At 33.9% G+C, this 22475-nt stretch overlaps 1 protein-coding gene and 2 long non-coding RNA genes across 5 annotated transcripts; 1 reads left to right on the top strand and 2 right to left on the bottom strand.

Annotated features, from left to right (window-relative positions):
• Window positions 1–162: 162 nt before the first annotated feature.
• Window positions 163–21557, bottom strand: LOC133197217 (uncharacterized). Of its 3 annotated transcripts, none has more exons than XM_061333131.1 (8): window positions 21354–21557; window positions 3812–5902; window positions 3574–3673; window positions 2749–2863; window positions 2515–2604; window positions 2205–2343; window positions 1967–2091; window positions 163–1685 (listed from the first exon to the last, which is right to left on the bottom strand). In XM_061333131.1, the coding sequence occupies exons 1-8, from the start codon at window positions 21430–21432 to the stop codon at window positions 1428–1430; spliced, it is 2997 nt and encodes a 998-aa protein (XP_061189115.1). In that variant the 5' UTR covers window positions 21433–21557; the 3' UTR covers window positions 163–1427. The 3 variants fall into 3 exon arrangements, with proteins under 3 accessions (XP_061189115.1, XP_061189117.1, XP_061189116.1); XM_061333133.1 differs by lacking the exon at window positions 21354–21557 and adding an exon at window positions 7134–7155; XM_061333132.1 differs by lacking the exon at window positions 21354–21557 and adding an exon at window positions 6768–6922.
• LOC133196293 (uncharacterized) lies at window positions 8066–9455 on the bottom strand. Its single transcript, XR_009722316.1, has 2 exons — window positions 9308–9455; window positions 8066–8928 (listed from the first exon to the last, which is right to left on the bottom strand). It is a non-coding gene; the product is annotated as an uncharacterized LOC133196293 (long non-coding RNA).
• Window positions 10340–12096, top strand: LOC133196292 (uncharacterized). Its single transcript, XR_009722315.1, has 3 exons — window positions 10340–10641; window positions 11336–11433; window positions 11620–12096. It is a non-coding gene; the product is annotated as an uncharacterized LOC133196292 (long non-coding RNA).
• Window positions 21558–22475: the final 918 nt, after the last annotated feature.

The following is a 22475-nucleotide window of genomic DNA, read 5'->3' as shown; positions in this document are numbered from 1 at the left end:
GTGTTCTCGATGGGGGTGATAAGACAACTCCAGTTTAGGTTGCCCTTCAACCTTTCTCGTGTTTAATTTGCTATGTTGTTCTATCCATATCAGTGATATTGTCTTTATCTGAGACTTTTGGTAAACTGTCATAGTGACTGTTACAGGAAATAACAATGCCCATGTGAGTTTGTGTTTTATTTCATGCTGCTGCCTCATTTACATAATGATAAACCATTCTGTGCAATGCCAAGTTTCTTTCAGATTTAGTTTTAGTTACATTTCATCCAAAGTTACAGACTGTTTTAAAAAATTAACCTATCTTCAAATTTCATAAAGGCATAATTAGAGATACCATTTCGTGGCAAAAGATTAAAAGGAGGGAACAGTAGCAACAGAGGAAATTCAGACTTTAGTAAATCACAATATAAATATATAGAAGTTATCTCTTTAAAAATAGGCACATTTTAATAAAAAATAGTACTTATTTAATCACATTTTTTAACAGACCCACAAATAATGATTAAACATATCTGTACAACAAAGGTCAAGGCCACAGAAAAACTCCAAATATATACCCAGGGCCTCGTCCAAAGCACTTAATTCTGATACCAACAATAGCCATGTAGCACTGAATGCAGCAAAGAATACAGACAAAATTATAGCATTTTAACAGAACAAATATATCTGTTTGAAGTTCCTTAAGAGCATTTAAAAATACATAGTCATTACGTAACATTAAAGATAAAACTCTGGACAAAATAACAAGTACATATTAAAAGCAACATTCAAGGTAAAATATCTACAAGGTGAATGAGCAGTAATTGTGTTCATTAACAAACATTTCTTGAACTATCAACAAGAGTTATTTTGTCTATTTATAGAATGTCATGGAAACAAATTGCATATGCATGTAATTGAACATATTATACATGTACAACCAGTGTCTGTATTTTAAGTGTTTCTTGAAGGATTGTGTTTGTTTTTAAGGTTAAAATTGTAGAATATCAATTTTATCTTCTTCATTTAATATCCTTGTAGACAAATATTTTATATTTATGTAAAACCTTCTAGTTCAATATTAATAAGTACCTCAATATAATAAAAAAAAAATTCCAACATCTCTAACATACTTAATTATAAACAGATATTTAAGGAATGTACCTTAAAATACACAACAACAAACAAATTATCCAGCTACAACAACTTTAGCTCTGCACAGATGTGAAATATACATTTGTCGATGAGAATGCACCAGTTAGAATTACTATAAGGGTAAAAAACAATAAAAATGACCAATGATAATGATTCTGAGATCGTCAATATTTACAAATGATTAGCAACAAATAACTTATATCATAAATGAGCTTGAATCTATTTACAAAATGGAACATGAAAATTGCAAGATCTCTGCTTCAAGCTGCTTTGTGGTGGAAAGAAAGGATTCTTCAGAATGCCTGCAAACTGGAAGGAATCTGGCCATTATAAGCACTGTTTAGCAGACTCCAGAGTTTTTTCCAGGTGTCTGGCTGAAAATCATTTTTCAGTCCTTCAGCAATTTTAATGCAGGAACTACCATCAAACGTGGCAGACTTGACAATGTTTTTGAGTTTGGAGGGTTCAAATAACCGGAGCACTGACTCTACCAAATTATAGTCTTTCTTTTCAATGGCGTACATTAGGGGTGTCTTTCCACTCTTCTTGTCCTGTGAAAATATGGAAATAATTTATCTCAATTTTATAATTCAAACTTTTTTTTTTTCAAAATACAAGACCATATTTCAAATATTGTACTTTACCCCCCCCCCCCCCCCCATCCATTCTTAAATATTAGTTTTAAATGTGTAACCAATTAAATTCAACCATGTTATTTCGGTTTGAGTTTCTAGACATTTTGTAGACATGACAGATATCAGACAATACATTTTAAATGTTAAATATAATTAAAGATAATTTGTTGCTGTCAAAATATTTCTATTTTAGTTACCTGAGAATTAGGATCAGCCCCAGCTTTTATTAATGCCTCAATGATAGACAGACTGTTCACGTAGCCATTTCCATTTCTCTGAGCTCGTCCATGAGCTAAGATGGCACAATGTAGGGCAGTGTGACCTAAAACACAACAATTGAACCTCATTTTCTTCCTCATAATTAACAATGAACAAGAGATATTTTACCTTATATATCATATAGTCATTACAAGTTTGTAAAAATCCAGAGCTCACCTTCTGAGTTTGCAATGTTGAGGGAAAGGTCTTGAGATTTGAGCAGCTCATTTAAGGTGCTTAAGAACTCAACACCATTGGAAGATGCCACATGAATAGGGGCCTTAACTTCCATAGACTTTCCGTCTTGTGATACAACCTGTGAAACAGTAATGGTCAATTTACAATTTGTAATCACATGTAAGCGCATTAATTAGTTTTCACAATATTTTAAGTTTTTTTTTTTTTTTTACAATGTTTAAAAAAATAGTGTTTTGCCTAGGATATATAGTTTACAGGTTTACCTCCTGGTAAATGACATTTCACTGACCTGCGCCATACTGTTTGGATTAGCATTTCTCTGAACAAACATGGCCACCATCTGAGGCTGGTTTGCAACAACAGCCAAGTACAAAGGTGTCTGCAAAAAAAAAAAAAAAAAAAAAAAAAAATCAGATTTTCTATCAATACAGAATTTGCTAGCTCTTTTGAATAAATTATAATGGAATTTTGGTACATTTCCTTTTATGTTAAAATTATGTTCAATATATAAGTGCATGTGTACCTGTCTGTGTTTGTTTTCAACATCAATCATCTGAGAGAGATTTTCACGCATCAGTCGCTCCAACAGAGCCAGCACCATGTTGGAATCTGTTTTGCAAACAGCCACATGAAGGTAACTAAAAACAAACATGAGCAACTTTAAATAACAAATTAAGGAAAAAAAAATGCACTAATTTGCAACATTCAATTATCCCTCCCATCTGAGTTTTGATATAATAACCATTACAGGCGACAATGAGTCATAGAATGTCTTTCATCGAATTGTTTACTGTCTACAGAAATTGAGCAGTAATGGTTTGTGGGCATTTTTCTATCTCCCTTCGTTTTTACTGTTATTATTTATTATATTTTTTTCAACACTGGATTTGTTAATACATGTGGATTGGGAGTGTTTTTGAACCATTTTATCTCTGCTGGCTCCAGAAAAAATCAATACAAGGACATGACTGTCAGAACAAAAATCAACTGAAGTGGAGATATAAAACTGCCTTTAATATGATGTTTAGCTCTGCAAAAAAAAAAAAAAAAAAACATCCTGGAAAACTACGACATCATGTTGTAATTGTCCCCTCACAAAGTGATCAATAGACCAACAATGTAAAGCATGAAACATTTAAACTGTTGTCAAGACTTCCCAATTAACTTATTAAAAAAATGGTCTACACAAACCCATGGAGAATAATCACAATAATCTAGCATCCATTAAATGAAATCTTTTGTAGGGTAACTTAATAAGTGATGTTTAAATTTCCAATTCATAACCCTTCCATGGCAATCATAAAGTCTCAACTTTAAAAATATGATAATGGAAAAGCAAGCAACTTACGTGTCACCTTCATCGTCTTGGAAAGGGAGTTGTTCCCTTGAAATTTCTGCCACCATTCTTCTGGCAACATTGATCAAATTTTGTTTCTTTTGCTCCATTGCTATAATGAATGAAGACAAAAATCAATTGTATTATATATTTTCAAATTTTGCAAATGAATTCAAATTATTTTTCTTATGATAGATTCATTTTTTAATAAAAACAAAATGTTTCAAAATACAAGTATCATGAATGGTACCTCTTCTCTGCATGACAACCTGGGGGTTAGGCTGAGCCTTGGCCTGAATCTTGGTTGCAGGTCGCACACCATTGGACTGTCCACATTTGTCATTGCCAGGGATCTTTGGTCGAATCTCACGTAGCTTGATTTTCTCCTGTTTTGGGGCTTGTACTGGCTGTTGTGGTGCCACAATGATAATTGTATTTGGCTGTTGACTGGTCCCCCCAGCTGGGATGGGAACTGGTACAGATGTAATAGGAGTTCCACCATTGGCATTGTTAACAATAACAAATGAGTTTGTTGTTGTGATTGGCTGAGTGGTAGGTACTGCTGGCTTTATTATGCCTGGACTAGAAGCCAACCCTGGGGTTGGTTGGACCATTCCTTTGGGAGTGTTGCTGATTAGGTTGTGACCATGGCCAATGCCTGCAGTAGGGCTCAGAATTGACTGGCTCATGGTGTTAGGGGGTAGGATGATGACCTGATTACTGGTGGGGGTGCTTGGGGAGAGGCAGTTAGTATTGCCTTGTTGCGGCTGTGGAACATATGCAGGCTGCATCCTGATAGGCTGACCATTGGTCATTGGGGGAATTTTTTGTGGCTTTGATCCCATATACAAAGGCTGTTGCTGTATTGGCATGGGTGGAGTTGAAATTTGATGCTGAAGATTCATAGCCATGTTTGGTTGAGAGCCTGCCAAAGATGTTTGAGGGAATCCATTTGCAGCTGAAACCACTGGTTTGATTTGCTGTGGACTGAAAGCCCTTGATACAGGGCTCTGCTGAACAGCTTTTGGACTGAAATTTTCTTGAGGAGCTTGATACTGTGGCTTAGGAGTTTCTTTGTCTTTCAGATCTTTAGCCAGAATTTCCAACACATCATGCAGCTTGTCCATATTCTTGTCAATATATTCTGATGTGTTATCAAGCTCGGTAGAAGCTGGCATTGGACTCATGGCAGTGCTTGGTGGGGAGGTACCAGTATGTGACTGGGGGGATTTGATGTCTGACTGTGGACTGGGAACTGCATATCCACCATATCCACTGTCTACAGATGGTGGTGGAGAATTCAGTGACATTTGACTGGCAGGTGAGTTAGTGGTGAAGGAATAAGGACTTTTCTCCATATCTGACTCAGTTTCACTATAATCAGATTTTTCATTCTGTCTCTCTGTAAAACTCTGTTCTGGTGAAAATGTGTTGTTCAACTGGTTGTTGAGCTCGTTGTTGCTGAAGTTGGCATTTATGCAATCATTCTGTCCAGGCATCATGGGCATTCCCCCATTGTACATTCCAGTAGGCATCCCATTTGGCATGGGTGCATGGCCATAATTTCCAAACATTGTATTGTCCAAAAAGGTACTACCTCCATAACCTGCTGTGTTGTCCTGCTGGCCTCCCAATGAGTCAAGGAACTGGTCAGTGTTAAATGCTTGTGGACTTTCATAGTTTGGCTGCGATACTGGCTTCATGAATTTACCAGCTGACATTTTATCCACAGAGTATGTCATCTGATAAGCATTGATATCCATGTTGTTCTGAAGCTCGTGGTTCAGACCAGAGTTGGTGAAGAGTTCATCCAATGGCTTTCCATACTTCTGATATGAAAACTCATCATGGTCCATTGTGCGTTTCCCACCTTTAAAGCCAGTGTTGGGCTGGCATGCATAGTTGTTGAATGACTTGTAGGAGTGAGTCTGTGAAAATGGCACTCTGGCAACTCCACCACTTGGCCCTCGAGATTTGACCTCTCCATTGAGTTTAACATCATCATCATCATTGAGAGACAAGTTGCTGGTCAGTGTATTGAGTTCTTTTTCTGGGTCATTGACTTTGTCCACAAGACCCCCATTGACACCACCATTCATGGACATTTTGGCAAACTCTTTACTTAGATCTACCTCCTTTGTCTCTGTGGCCTCCTTTTTCTCTGTGATGTTGTCCCCCTCCTTGGGGGCTGGGGCAGTCTTCTTCATTTCTTCCTTCTTCTCCATGGTCTTTTGCTGTGCATCTGATTTTTCCACTTTCACTGATGTCTTCTTCACAGTATCTACTTTTGACAAATCATTGATCTTCTCTGATCCCTTATCCAAATTGTTCTGGCCAGCAACTAGAAATATAAAAGCCAATTTCAATTTAATTCATCGCTCTGTGGGGCGAGAAAAACACTTAGGAAATTATCATTAAAAAACACCCCCTGTGAAGCTGAACGTAACTGCAGACAACACTCCTAGAAAAAATCAATAAAACTTTTGTACCTACATAATTTTTAACGTATCTTAGTAACCAAAGTCCACTAATCAATTTACTTTAACACTTTCAAATCAATAAATCATTACATTTACTCTCTTGCATCTTAGTCTAAAATTGAAATGTGTAAACAAGGAAATTAATCAAATGAGAGGATGTGCTCCTGTTAAGTACTTGTGCATGTGCCCAGAAACAGAGAGCTAGTTATCACATAGTAGCATCTGAAATTAAGTGCAAGGCAATGTCATCTCAAATCATGCATGCACATCTGACTTTTGACTTTTACAACTGGGGGGGGGGGGGGGGTGTAAACCATATACTAGAGTTTAAAGAATTTTCTTCAGTTTTTTTTTAAATCAACATAATAAACCATAGCACTACTTCTTTTTTAAATCAAGAAATAGCTGCACAATGTGGCATAAATGTCAAAAAACAATAGCTTCACTCTTACAAAAGGAAATGACACAGAAACTTGTCAGAAAATTGTAAGACAAAAGTAAACATTATATATCCAAAAGAATCTTTTATGAAGACTATAGCTGCACAATGAGGCAGAACTGAAAAATAACAATAATTCGGCTTGCATGAAAGGAAATGACAGAAAAAACTCAAAAAAACTGTAAGATGACAAAATTAAGCATTATATTTATCAACAGAATCATTCCCAGCTGTGACTGCTGCTGATCAATATATAGTACATGTTTTTCACCTAAAAAAAAACTTACCAGTTTTTGACACTCCTAAGCCACTAGATTCTGAGGGCAGGTTACACAGTTGCATTTTTTGATATGTTTTAATAAAATCAATTTTACACTAGAACACAACAATTTCAGTCCAAACTCATCATAGTTCCTCCAAGAATAAACTACTTTGAAGATAATCAGGAATATCCCTGGAGAGATCACAACCCTGATCTGTGTTGTGATTGGTTACCTTTCAGCCAATCAGATCATCCCCTTTGTACTAAGGCTTATGTTTCTGGCACATACACACCTTGATATTTATAACTACATGACTTCTGTTGAAACAGGGAAATTTGTGACCCAATAAAGAAAGCTTGTCTCTTTAAACTCTATATATAGATATCTTACCTTAAATATGAAATTTTATCAGATAAATTGATCCAGATAACACAAAAACTCTTATAACTGTTTAACAACACGCAAGTGAAAAGTATGCTTCACTGGGCGAAGTGAAGGTCAGATAGATATTAAGTGAAAAAGAGTTACTCTGTCATTCACCAACCAATCAGATCACATCCGCTAGGTAATAAACCTGACAAAATACGTAATACTAAAAATAGAACTAAACATGTTGAATAATGATTCGAGCTTTAGTTGTCTAGTAAAAAGACTTCTAACAAATATGTGTATATGTTTGTGGTTAAATAGCTATATAAGTGTCCCCTTAGGTCAATGCATTATAATTACAGGAAGTCAAAATATAGTAATACAGACATATAAGTGCATGGGTAAATGAATCCTATGCATAGAATCTTGTTTATCTATGAATAATAAACATCCTTTTGTTATTCAATGTTCTCTACCTCAATACCCCCCCCCACCCCCCACCCCCATGCACATGAAAAAAAACAAACTAGAGCCCCAGAGAAATAGCTTGCAAAAGAACTTTTAAACTATCGTTATTATGTTAATGACTCTATAAAATTGTACACTTAATGCTGACCCGTACGAACAAGTGAGGCGTAAACCAGCTGGATGAGACATGGAAACCAGCTGGTTTCTAGACGGAATTCAGAATTACGTGTCTTTACCAGGCGTACTTGAGCAGGACACGTATTCCTGCTCTTTGCTCACACGGAATACGTGTCATTTTCCGCCTCTTGGGACAGGCGTAATTCTTGTATCAGGCGTAACTTTTTAAAACCAGGCGTAACGCTGAACTTAGTAAAATTGGTAAGGCGTAATGTTGGACTTAGAAAAATTGGTGAGGCGTAATGTTGGACTTAGAAAAAATTGGTGAGGCATAATGTTGGTCTTAGAAAAAAATAGAAAAGGTACAATGTAGGCAAAACATTATATTTCACTTTTCTTTTGTGAACAATAAATCCATTTGCAATATTTACAGTGAAATACTTTATAGATTAAAAAACTTTAAGATAAATATTTCAGCATTTGTGTTTGTCCTTCCCAACATCATTGTTGAGCTAAGATAATTTCTAGCTGAAATTACAGTCCCATCACAGATGCCCTTATAAGTTCCACCAGCTATATTTCTGTTAAACCACACTTGCATTTTGCTTTAAAAAAATCCATCTGGAAAAATAATAGATTGTGGAGTAGATTTATAACAGGTATTTCCAGAAAGAAGTTTTTGGTTTCTTGAATGGTGTTTGAAAAAATTCCTTTAGACAGATGACACAATCAACATTTTATTGGCCCCCAAACAACGATGACAATAAAAGTGGTAAACACCGTCACAAAGGTTCCTTAGTTTTTTTTGTTTTTTTTTTGGACAACTGTTAAATGCATATATGTCAAATGGTATATAAAATGTGTTCTGCTAGCATCACATCTGAAATTATGTTCAAAAGTTGTTGGATTCATCATCTATTATTAGTGCAAATCACAACAAGCACTAACATGAATGTAACTCTTATTGAAATACGGATGTTACAGAGCAAAGAATGAAGTTGGAAGTCTTGATCATCATGCTCCGTAACATTGCAATTTCTTCAGTGATATCATCCAAAATGTATTCCTCTTCATCAGATAAATCAGAAAAGAGAATACTTCCTCTTCATTATCAGAAAAATCCTCATCACTAAATTTTATGTATCTTTTTGGCAGTTGGGGTTCTTTGTTTCTTAAATGTTGTCATGTTACTCATCAAATCGTCCAGCTCAGACTCTTCATGGTCAGACATCTAATTCAAGAATAAAACACTACTATTATCCAGTTAATCAAATGCATGCAAGTGAACATTAATTTAATCGACTAAGATATATATATTAATTTTTTAAAAACCAGAAATTGGTGTGTAGGTTGTATTGTTACAAGCTATTCAATATGAACAAAAAAAAAATTAATTTTCTTTAAACATATTGAGAAAAAAAAATCGATGAGAACTCATTCGTATTTTTTTTTTCTCTTGCTTTACATGTACTGTATGATCATCAACAGCTGATCAAGTAGCAGGGATCTATATACGTCCCTGCAACTTGCAAAAAGTAAATAATTTTTAATCTAATAGTAAAGCGATACAAACAAAACAAAACAAAACAATGTTATTTAAGGTGACCTACCTCGCTCATGATGATTATTTCTGCGCCTTCGTCTTCTAACTTCAGAGTCGATTTGTTTCGAGATAATTCGGGTTGCAATCTGTAAAACGGAAGTAACATTCTATTAAATTGATTGTCGATCCCGATATATGTAGGTCGATCTTTTTTTTTTAAACTGTAAAATACTTACCGATAACAGTTTCCTAGAATCTTCTACAGTTTTCTCGCAATCAAAGATTCCTGTTCTTGTTATTTGCTAAATTTTACAAACGCTTTCCGTAAGTAACCTTCTTTTATTTTGTTTGGTTATTCCGTGATTTTCCAATGTAACACCTCCCTATGTACAGAGTATCAGTTGGCATATGTGTACCTGATCCCAGTTGTTGTTTTAACAATTTACTGACATGTTTTTTAAAGATATATTCGACGGTAGCTGGAGATCACTTGAATATTTTAAAATATCTATCATCAACCTGAGAAGATTAAATTTTGGACCCCCCCCCCCCATCACCACACACACAAGAAAAAATAACTAATAAAAAAATGATAAAAAAATAAAAAGAAATAAAAATGAATATTGTAAAGATTTATTCTTCTTCGTCTGTTATGAAAAAAACCCCATCAAAGTATATCTTTATGACAATTTTTATTATAAAAATTAAAATTCGGATTTAGCTTGAAATATTACGTACTATGTGTAATTAGAATAATATGCTATATCACCATAATAAAATAATTTGTTTAGATCCCGAAAAAAATTAACTCAAGTCCCGAATCGTCTTCACCCAAGTCCCGAACCGTCTTGTTGCTAGTCCCGAACCGTCGTATTAGTCAGGTCCCGAAACGTCGTGGTCCCGAAACATCGTGCACCCCCGAGAACAACTGTAAACTAAGGTGTTTTCTCAGAGGCCAAGGGGAATCGCCTTACAAAATGATCTCAGTGAAATTTATTGATCTACACATTGATTTTGCATCTTAAAAAAAATTCGACGAATTAATACTAAAAGAACGCATTTTATTATTTTGAGAGACGTTTTTGGAGGAAAGTTTGTAATAGCTTTTGTATCGATCCCGTCGTGAACCTCAACAGTAGAGCATCTTCGAACCGGGGCTGCAGAAACTTGATATCCCACGCTATCAAAATCCCGCCCGCATGGTCATTTCAAATTCTGTTGCTTTGAAAGAAACATTGCCCTGCCGATTTCTACTTGTTTCTGACAACTTGGTTTTACTTGAAAGTGAAAATACTTCGATGAGGATTGCAGTTTGACTGTCGTGGGAGAAAAAGACAAAACGTTGACAATAAGGACGGAATTCGAAGTGAGATACCATCATTCATGGCCCCATCATCAATGGTAAGAATTTTTTAGATTTTCATACTCCAGCGAGGTTAACACTTTGAAATATATCATATAGTATTATCTATAAAAATTTAAGAAATGTGCTTTTAAAATCATTCTGTTAACATGGTTAATGATTAGATTACATGTAGCATGCGTGTTTGTTTACACATGGAGACCTGTCGAATTTGTAAACTACTGCTGTTGTATACCCCATGATTTTTTTTTAATTATCTTTCTATCGCATAATTATCATTTTTAGTATTTATCATTTCGAAAAAATATATACAAAACAAAAAATATACGAGGCATTTTCCACCTTTTTTTTTCTAAAAAGTCGGGTTCAAGATGAGGGAAATATAAAGTCGCATGGATCACAACATGGTATGTCACCGTATGATGGTATGAATTATAAATTTGCCACACGGCGCGGTGGCTGTCTTAAAAATTTTACTAGACAAAATAATTACAGTAATTTTAATCAAAAGCTGTCGTGATAACAAATAGAGTGCACTTTCTGATAAGCTGACCATGTTAACATGGTTAAGGTGATGTTTAATGGGTTGCTACAATGCATAGGTGGATCGGAAACTTTTCATACCCAATATATATATATATATATATATATATATATATATATATATATATATATATATATATATATATATATATATATATATATATATATATTTCTATTCCTATCATCCAGATAATCAAGAAGCAGGCTTCCTGTGTCCAAATCCTCCTTCTTCAGAAAAACCAAGGGAGAATGACCAGGATATTTCACCCCCTGGAATATCTGAAGGGGTAAGATTTTCATGCCCCCAATTGAAGGATTGGGGATATATTGTGTTTGGTCTGTCTGTTTGTTTTCCTGTCAACCCATTATGTAATACAACAATTTTTTTTCTCTAATTGTAAATACTGATCTTGTTGGACATAATGCATGTGATTTCAGACCTACATTAAAGCATGGCTACAATTTTCCTTCAGGTTATGCCCTTTAGTGGTGTGGAGAAAAAGAAGAAAAAAAGTGAACCAAGAACTGAACAATGCCATCACAGAGCAAGTCTCATTGCAGGACAAAAATTTAAAAAGGAACATGGGAAAGAAAAATATGAGAATGCTAAGAAGAGCTCAGTGCACGATACAAGATAAGCTAATGTAAAACACACTTATTGCGAAGTACAATGAATGAACAATTTTGATTAGGCGTAGTTCATTGTATCCATTAAGTTCACAGCAATATTCTAAAATTTAAGGAAATGAAAATCACTATAACCATGAATTCATTATAAGCATCTCTGCTGTAATACAAAGTCATCAGAGATTGGTACACTGTATTTTCAAGATAATTTATAATTTTTGTATAATACAAATTTTGAATTTTCCTTAAATGGGAAGATTTATTAATGTAAAGTTTATTTGAATGACATTTTGTTGTCCATCAAAATGTTAAGAAAAACTGCCTTTGAATGTTATTTAAATTGATACTAAGATATGGATGTTTTGATAAAATAAATACTTAGTTTTCAAAACATGTAATGTATTTTGTATATATCATTGTGTACTGTACGCCTGGACTTTTTTACGCCTGGACATTTTTACGCCTGGACAGTACGATCTTTTACGCCTGGTCTATTGAAGAGGCGTAAAATTTGCATATTACGCCTCTTTTTACGCCTGGTTTCCGTCTCATTTGACGCCTGGTTTACTTATATGGTATTGAGTCAAAATCCGCCTGGTTTTTGCAGAGCATGACGCCTGGTTTACGTGTTATTACCAGGCGTACAATTTCGTACAGGGTGTTGCAAAGAATTTGCTTCATAAAATTTTAGAACTTCTCTAACTTAAACCCTGAATATATAATCTCCCCATAAAGCACTTAAATTTCACAATTTTTCATCCCTCAAGTTTTTTTTTTCTTTTTTTTTTCAAATCACGATAGGATTATAAAGCTCAGAGCTTTTAAATTTTGATCATGACTGCAGGCATACAGAAATTTTTACTGTACTTTACTTATATGGAAGATTAAATGCAAGGATAATGACACCATAGTAAAATAACACACTTAATGAATTAATAATTCATGAAAAACTATTGTGACCAAAAGCCTTTTTTCTTTAAAAACAAAAAAATATAATTTTCAAAAATTAGTTGACTAAAAGCTTTACACGTCAATATATTGCCATTGGAACTCTCCCATAGATAATGGAGTATCATCCAGTACAGTATTAATCAAAGAAAGCCTATAAGTATCTACAAAAACCTGCATTCCAATAATGCAATTCAAAAACAGAGGTTCTGGAAAAAGGATAATTAGGTAGGTTAGAAAAAACTATAATGCAAAAGTACACATTTAATAAAATGACTTTAAAACTTGCAAATAAAAAATTTAAATAAAACATTTTTTTTTCATTCTTACCGATACAGATCATTTCGGTAGAAACCTATGCCTGCATGACAGTCTAGTTCTCAAAACATGTCCCCCTATTTTGTCTGCTGCAAAGCTTAATGACAGACTAACTTTTATTTAAAATTTACCATTAAAAATAAAAGTTTTGTCAGTCCATTTGTAAAAAGTCCTCTTAAACTTGACTTCAGCCCAAATCCTAGCAACATGTACTGATCCTTAGTGTGGGCAGATGAGAGACTCATTAAACAGACAGTCCCAGTTGACGGGCTACAACTAATAAAACACAAAGCTGTTCACCAATTACAAACCAGAGATGAAAGGTAATTACCATGGTTTTAAACTTCTTAGATACATGTAACCTCTGTCATTCCTGACAAATACAATAATTCAGCACACAAAACAGTATTTCAGCGTTTGCCAGGGACCAAAAATCTACATAACAAAGTGTTACGTGGCAGCATGCCTCTTTAAAAGTATTCTTTCCATTACAGAATTAAATTTTATAGGCAGATTTAGTTAAGGATGTAAATGCAGTAGTTTTTGTAGCTTACATGTAATACTTCCGAAATGCAGGATACTTATTTTCTTTTTTTATTCCACTTAAAAATGCTCAAAAATTGTTATATTTGTTCAGAACTGTGCTTAAATAGTGACAATGTATTACGTGTTGACACCTTATTTCCTATTAAAAAGTCTGCTTTCCTCTATTGGAGGATAGTAAAAAAAAAATATGGATGCCATTGGGTTTCATAAATTAATACATGTATTAGAAAATGAGAAATTGACAGTAGACAGGTGAAATTTCCTGAAAGGTCATCACATTTTGAATATTAACATGAAGCAGAAGTCTTTGATGAGACTCTAGCTCTACTGGGTTTTTTTTTTTTATTAAGAAAGAGAAAAGCACCCCCTGGACTTGAAACTTAATTAGCAGCAACAGCAACTTTAATATTAAGAAATTTGATCCTTAGTTTATTTGTGTACAGGTAAATATTTTTTCCAATGAAGTAAATAACAGTGATTTCTTTTCATAGATACTTTGTTGTCTTTGGACTTTTATCTTGGGGGTTAATCCCACTTACCATATATTGAAAATTGAATAGATAAGCTCCAAATTTACAGCATTATACAATATAATTTTCTCAATGTCCAAAAACAACTGGTGTATAGAGTGTCCTTAAGTCAAGTTGTCCTATTTGCAACCATTAAAAAGTATCCTATATATCGTAACAAATGTGAGCGAGAATCGGTAGAGTTCTTTCAGGTCTCCTGTGGATCAAGTGTTCAGACTATATACCAGTATAATTAAAATTTTAAATTGCCACCATATTTAATACATGTATTTCAATGGGATTACAGCTTTATAATGCTGAATGTCCATATTCATATGTCTTATTTGTATTAAACATTGGGCATGATGACAATCATGAACACACAGTTCAAGCTGATAAATGAACATACATGTATGGCCAACAGACCAGTTATTCAAATATACATACATGTAATATGTAATGCACCAAATGTAATTGCCCCTCCCTCTTTCCTTCACAAATCAGTAACCAAGCAAACTTAGAGAATACCAAAGTGTCATAGTATTTTGAATCAAGAACATCCTAGAAAGTGAATGAAATAACCTTGGATATAACCTGACTGATCAATTAAGATACCTGATGCCCTGTCATTGGAGATATTTAACTTCAAGCAAAGTATTTTTAATTGAATTGGGGTGTTTTGCACATGCATAAATTTTATTCCAACAAAATAATTACATATATCCTTGCCATTTCAATTGATGTGTAAAACTGTAATGGATAGTGCACTTTGTTTGTTGTTTAAGTCCCCCTTGAGAATTTTTTACTCATATGGAGATGCCACCACTTGCTGGTGGACCCGGGCTGCAAATTTATACCTTTATATTCTTGGCACTCTGGGCCATTGAGCAGTGAGGAATCATGCCAACAACTACTGTGGCATGGTTTATATGGTCTCACCCAAAGGACCGGTCTCCACGTCCCACAGTGGATTCGAACCCTTGACGTAAGGATTAGCTCCTTACTCCATGACTCTAGATCAGACACTTTAACCACTGCACCACGTGGGTGACAGTATTTGTAGTATTGGGACACTAAATTCCCATTTTGCCCATTCATTATATATATACCAGGTTACTCTTAAAGTAAAGTAAAGTATTTAAGAAGAAAAAAATATGGAATTGCTTTTTTGTTTGTTTGTTTATTGTTAAATGTCCCTCTCGAGAATTTTTCACTCATATAATGGAGACACCACCACTTGCTGGTGGAAAGCTGCAAATTTATACCTTTACTCGGCACTCTGGGCCATTGAGCAGTGAGGGATCTTTTTTGTGCCAACACCTACTGGGACCTCGGTTTATACGGTCTCACCAAAAGGACCGGTCCCCACATCCCACAGTGGATTCAAACCCCTATGTAAGGATCAGCTCCTTTCTTCGCGACTCTAGAGCAGACACTCTAACCACTGCATCACGAGGGCAACTATAGAATAGCAGTGCCAGAGCTATACCAATGGAAAAACATTTTTAAGCAACTTCCTTCAGATGCACCCCTACCCCTCCCCCCCCCTTCCTCCCACTACCACCCATCACCACCAAAATTACCATCGTCGATGCAAAATTACAAGATGGTAGATTTTGTGAGCTCTTCTTTCATCTTAATCTGCGATGAATGTAAAACATAAAATAACAACAGTTACAACTTGATATTAGGAGTAAGACAATGATTAATGATTATGACAACTTTAAACATGACTCAGGATTTTTTTAAATATAACATGATTTTTTATATATCTCCTATCTGACAACAGGCAGTTTTATCCAAGTTGACAAAATTCACACTGTAATTATGAAATTAAAAAAAGACATTAAAAAAATATTTCAGAAATCCTTTACTTTAAGGTACATTTTCCCTCTGTTCACGCATGAAAAATTTTGCTTAATGTTAATTATTTTCCAAAAGTAATCTAATTTATAATCAAATTGTACACAATTTCAGCATACCTAAAATGATGTGAAATGTGACATTGAAATGGCATTTCACCCTCACAATTTTATAAGGGAATGAAAGAAAAAGTGAGCGAGCTCACATACCCCACACTCTCCCAAAACTTGACAATGCAACACATAATGAATAATAATCAATAGGGGTCATAAAATATTTCACATAAAATTTCATTACAAAAGCTGATTCCAGTGGATTTCCTTATATTAGCTGGAAAGTTTCTTCAATAAAAGCAAAAATTCTAAGGGCAAAAATAATGGAATTGGAATTTCCTGGCAATATGCACATCTACACACTGTGTGCTAAATATCTGCAAAGTTTGACGAAATTCTGTGCAGTGGTTTAAGAGGAGTTGCGCTGACAAACTGTTCATCTCTATATTCTAAATATGGCCAAAAAACTAAGTTGAAAAGTGCCAAAATTCCCAGAAAAATAACGGAATCGGAATTCCCTTGCGATATGCACAACTTCACACTGTGTCCTAAATATCTGCAAAGTTTGACAAAATTCTGTGTAGCGGTTTAAGAGGAGTTGCACTGACAAATGCTCATCTCTATATTCAAAATAGGGTCAAAAATCTCAGATGAAAAGTGCCCAAATTCCAAGAAAAATAATGGAATTGAAATTTCCTGGTAATATGCACATCTACACACTGTGTCCTAAATATCTGTAAAGTTTGACGAAAGTCTGTGCAGCGGTTTAAAAAGAGTTGTGCTGACAAAAAAACAGGACTGACGGATGACGGACTGACTGAATGATGGACCGGTCAAAAACATTATACGCCCCACAACTTGTTGGGGGGGGGGGGGCATAATACATGTAATACTGTATAGGGGATTAATTTCACGGGTTGTAATTTTCACGTTTTTCTCTCCCCTGACACGATCGCGGTTTGTTGAATTCGCGGAATCGGTACATGTTTATAATAAGTTACCTCCCTTGTCTCTATCCGTTTAATCCATAGCATAGCTAGAACGACATTAATCAGCGTTATGTATTCACTTCACAGGGTATGTTTATATAAAATAGTTAGATTTAATAATTAATTAGTTATTTAAAGTCCCTGACTATAAACATCGAGTGACTTTCCTATATGCTATTACGACACCCCAAGATCTTCTTTCCGAAGGGATAATACATCGCTGTGAAAAACAACTGAACAGCTGCTGGACGGTAAGAAATGTGTTAATGTAGGTCGATGAAATAATATCCTTCCACATCTTCAGCATGTTCGATATTATTTGAATGATTTTTAAAAACTAAAATGTCGATAAAAACTAATACGTATGATAGTGCAGGTAACAATTACACGTGGTAACATAGTTACGCACGGGTAATCAAAACCCATGACCCACGTGTTTTGATTGATAAAACATGTAGCGTTAGCTATTAAAACAGCTTTTTAACAAATACAGGTTATTATCTGCTGATCTAAATTAAAGTAAAGCGTGATAATTAAATTAATTGAATGACAAGTGCGACTCGTAATCACTGAAATGACCATGTACTACACGTATAAATACCTATCGTATGCTATTCTTAAATTTCCAAATATAACATGGAGGTTATTGAAAACTTATTCACTGTTTCTTGAATTCACGGATTTATTAACTCCGTGAATATAGCGAATATTAACACCGCGAGTTATTTTCCCCCTATACAGTAGTCATTTATCACAGTGAAAGTTATCTCTCTTATCTGAGAGTCAATGAACCTTTAAAAGTCATCTCTTCACCATATGTCTATGGTAAGGGAGTCGGTTGATTCTTTTTTTTTTTTTTTTTTAAAACTTTGTTTTGTACAACATTTACCTAATTACACATCTATATGCATTAGACAACTGTTGAATATAATTATTAATGTAAAATTGCTGCATATAATAAGTTCCATCATCATGCAGTGTAGAACAATTTATCACTGTCACCTAAATATATGCTAACCATTATTTATGTTACATGTGTCTTTTACAAGAACCATATGAGATATTGCCCTCAGTGCATGGTCAGTCAGGTGATTGAACTTCGATATAATGCATCTAATAGATCAGTTATCTGTACAATGTACTTACATTACAACAGACAACCTTTTTTTAAAAAGCCTTCCTATCTAAACAGTATAATACTGTAGAGTATTAATATATATATTATTATGCTGCCTGCAGATCTGGAGGGGGGGGGGAGCAGTGGGTCTAGACCCCCCTCCGCCTAGATTTGCGGAGTTAGTATATGTATAAGTTAAGCAACTAAAAATGACCTCAGACACCCCCCCCCCCCCCCCCAGAAAATGGGGAGCCCTTCAAGTTCGTAGTAAGAGTCATAAGAGAAGAAGGAAAGTAAAACAATCTACCCCACTCCCCATCTCCATACAAAATATTTTTATCATGTTTGGGAAAGGAGTTTACATTTATCTATTTATTTTTTTTTTTTATTTTTTTTTTTACTTGTCAGCAAATAACAAATTTCTGGATTGGATTTTTTTTTTTTGGACTAGGGTGGAAACACCCTCTTGGAAAAAAAAATCCCTGGATCTGTGCCTGTGCCTGGTTAGGACATTTTCAAAGATACTATATTTTTTAAAGTTATTTTACACACTTAAAAAACAAAGACACATAAAGGGCCCTTTTGGTCCCCAATTTTGGATGAGTTTCATAACAATGGAATAGATGATAATCAACCACTTGTGATAATGAATATAAATGATTGCATGAAAACTAAAGGTTAGATTAAGGTACCATTACCGGTAATATTCTTTCTTTCTTTTTTTTTCTTTTTTTTTTTTTAATTTTCTTTGTTCTTTTGATGCTTTATCAAATTTAAAGAAACCTTCAGATAACACACAGTGCATGATGGACTAATGTATAGATCTCCCAGACTAACATATTAAAAGACCTAGTCACCCATTCTCAGTAATGTTCAATTAGGGCATATTTCAGACTTAAAATTCAACTGAAGTATACACCCAGTAGATATACGGCAAAGTTAAGTCCTGATATATCTTGTTTATATGGTAATTTATAAATTAAGATGCATAATATGGATTCAAGATTTTGTGATAATTAGTGTTAGGTATTTAGATTATTAAGTATCTGAGAATAATCGTCATATTAAATTTACATGTACTGTCAACTTAATTCTTCACTTATAAAAACCATAACATTTTTTTATTTAGTTTAAAATGATAAAGCCTCATTTAATACCTATGTTACCAAATTTTAAGTAGGAATCCAAACATTTCAAAGTTCTTTAAGATTTACTGATATACATAAACTACATTACAGATTTGCCCCCCCCCCCTTCCTATTGCACAAGCACAGAGTACACCATCCTGTACAAGGCAGAAGTCAGCAGATATTAAATTTGTGTTACGTGCAATATTAATTGTACACATTACTAAGATGTCCCCTCAATCCCTCTTTTTCAAATTAATTGTGGCCTTTAAACCTTGAATCAAGGTCATGGATACAACATACTTGGGACTAAAATCATCCAAAATAATTAAGATTTGCAAAGTAAAATTATAAGATTTTGTTCAATACATAATTTAGTGTTTTCCCTTTACTTAATGATGCCAAAGTAATTATAAAATTTATATTCTTTAACCATCAAAGCATGATATTGGCAACAGACATCTTGCATGTCAGACACAATAGTTTCACTAACAGACATACAGACAGTCTAAAATGACAAAACCTGCATGTTTTCTCGTGATTTCGCAGTACTTAACAAGATACTTAATTGTTTTGTTTTTGATATGGTTTTAAAATTCAACTTCTAATTTATTTTCACTTATTTGTACTATAGAACTTTTCGTTCGTATTAAATAATTGTATAATAGTAGCAGATTATGTTTGCAGTGATTTGTATCTTTACAAACTTTGTTATTTAATATTTACATGCATCTTATCTATATATAAACTTCTCTCATAATCAGGTATTTCTTTCTGAAATTAAACACACTCTACTTTACAGATACACTTTTTATCAAATATTTTCTGTAAGTCGGACAAAAAAGTTTGACTATTAGACATACAGATAGTTTGACAAAACAAAACCTGTGTTTTCTCCTGATTTTGGTAAAAAAAAAATATATAGAGATAAGCACATTGTTTTTTTTAATAGTTTATTTTGTTTCTTTGTTTTTGGTTTAAAGAATCCCTTTTATTTATTTTATTATTCTTTTATTTATACTTCTTGCCCTTCATTCAATGACATTTGCAGTAATTACCAGCTTTGTTATTTATATAATTTTTGAACTACAGTGCTTTCACAATCAGATGTTCATTTTCTGTAAACAAAAAAAAAAAATAAATAAAAAAAAAAAAATAAATAAATAAAAAAAATTAAAAAAAAAAAACAACCTTCCCTAATTTTTTTTGCTCCCACTTTTGTTTTTACTTCTATTTCATTTCTAGCTTTAACAGTGTTGTGGTTATTTTAATAAAACTTTTGTTCATTACACTACAGGCCGCAGTACTTTATCATTGTTTTTAAAGAGTGTTATTCACAGTACGTCATAAAGTTTTCAAATACTGACACAATCATGATACTAGGTAATTAATGTGATTATTTCCATAAATTTTGCATAATAATTCATTTCATTTTGAATCAGAATTCTGTTACCTATGATTTCACTTGCTTTCACAAACATAAGCAAATACATCAAGTGATGACAGGTTTAAGATTTATATGCTAATTAATTAATCCTGTTTGTTTAATTGCTTCCTACTGAGTAAGTCACCAACAAATCTGGGCTATCCAAGGGAAATAAATCTAGTACAGAAACCCCATTCTGTTATTCATGGGTTTAATCTGCAAGGGTTTTTTTTTCTTTTTTTTTAGATATTACATTTGATTTTCTGAAAATGGAATAGATCGATCTTTTTAAAAAAATGTCTGTGTATATTTTAAGTGCAATTGGAGACAGTCTTAATGACTGAAAACATCTTTCAGTGCAATGTTATTACAGTTATTCATTACAAAAGTTGTGATCACCATAATAATGCTCTACATAGCCATAGGCCTATAAATAAATAAATAAATAAATATAAATGTAAGGCGCAAGATTAGTTCACTGACCTGAGACAATGTGACCATCGACATGAAAACTTACGATAATAAAGAACATAAAGACATGATAAATAATTAATAAATGATATATGTATCTTCCAATGTATTACAGCCGATTGCACTTTATGCCGCCGGCTATGCTGTCACTGACACAATACACAGATCTAAAAGTAAAACTGAAAGCACAAAAATAAGTTAATCAATATATACCTTCTGACAACTTGCTATCGTTCACGGGACGAGCCTGCAAACTCGTAGTACTTGTCGGATCAACCTGTAGATCCTTCATTTTCGTTTGAAGCCGTTAAAAATCACTATATTCCAAAATATTTTAGATATCTCCAGCAGACTTCTTGTTTGCTGCGTTTCCCTTTTTCTCTCTACAGATTGTACACATCCGGAAGATAATTTGATTGGTCAAGCGGAATATGACATCAAAAGGGAATTCCCCTATATAAAACCCGCTGGTCTTCCAACGTCATAGTTGTTTCGACCAATTAAAAAAGTGATAATAAAAACCAAAAGGAGCGGATCCACATTTATTTTCGCATAAATAGTGAACTTTTGTGTTTGATCATTTATTCATTATTCTGAGTACGCTTAATATTTTTTATTACATTTTAACTTAAATGAATATTGTGCACAAGTTAAGCACAATTAACGATCGAAGCATTTATATATTTTATCAAAATGTATATTTGGTTTTTAAATAATGGGGAAAGGGGTGGGGGTGATCATAAATCTTGGTTTATAATTTTATTTTGTTGGTGTGAAATGCAATAAAGTATTCTTAGTAATGGAGACTTCTAAATATATCCAACCTTTACATGTTCAATTCATATTTAATGACAAAACTTTTTATTCCTATAGCTGGTTAATTTAGCAAACTGAAATTGAAATATTATCATGAAGTCGATATAAGACCAAAAAATTTTAAAAAGTCCATAGTTTTGTTTGGTTGGTTGTTTATTGTTTAACGTCCCTCTCGAGAATTTTTCACTCATGTGGAGACGCCACCACTTGCCGGAGGAGAGCTGCAAATTTTGACCTATACTCGGCACTCAAGGCCATTGAGCATTGAGGGATCTTTTTCGTGCCAGCACCTACTGCGACACGGTCTCATCCGAAGGACTGGTCTCCACGTCCCACAGTGGGATTCGAACCCACGACGTATGGATCAACTCCTTACTCCGCGACTCTAGAGCGAACGCTTTATCCACTGCGCCACGCGCGGGCGACAAGTGATTTAGTCCATAGTTAGAACAGGGAATAATTTTTTTTATACTGAAATTATTTTTGGATTAGTAGGAAATAAAACGTAAGCAAAGTATA

Source organism: Saccostrea echinata, unplaced genomic scaffold, assembly GCF_033153115.1.
Source record: "Saccostrea echinata isolate AGI-Se365-2 ecotype Australia unplaced genomic scaffold, CSIRO_AGI_Sech_v1 ptg000030l, whole genome shotgun sequence".
Classification (NCBI taxonomy): domain Eukaryota; kingdom Metazoa; phylum Mollusca; class Bivalvia; order Ostreida; family Ostreidae; genus Saccostrea; species Saccostrea echinata.
Note: the sequence above shows the minus strand (reverse complement) of the source record. Positions and strands in the feature narration are given on the sequence as shown.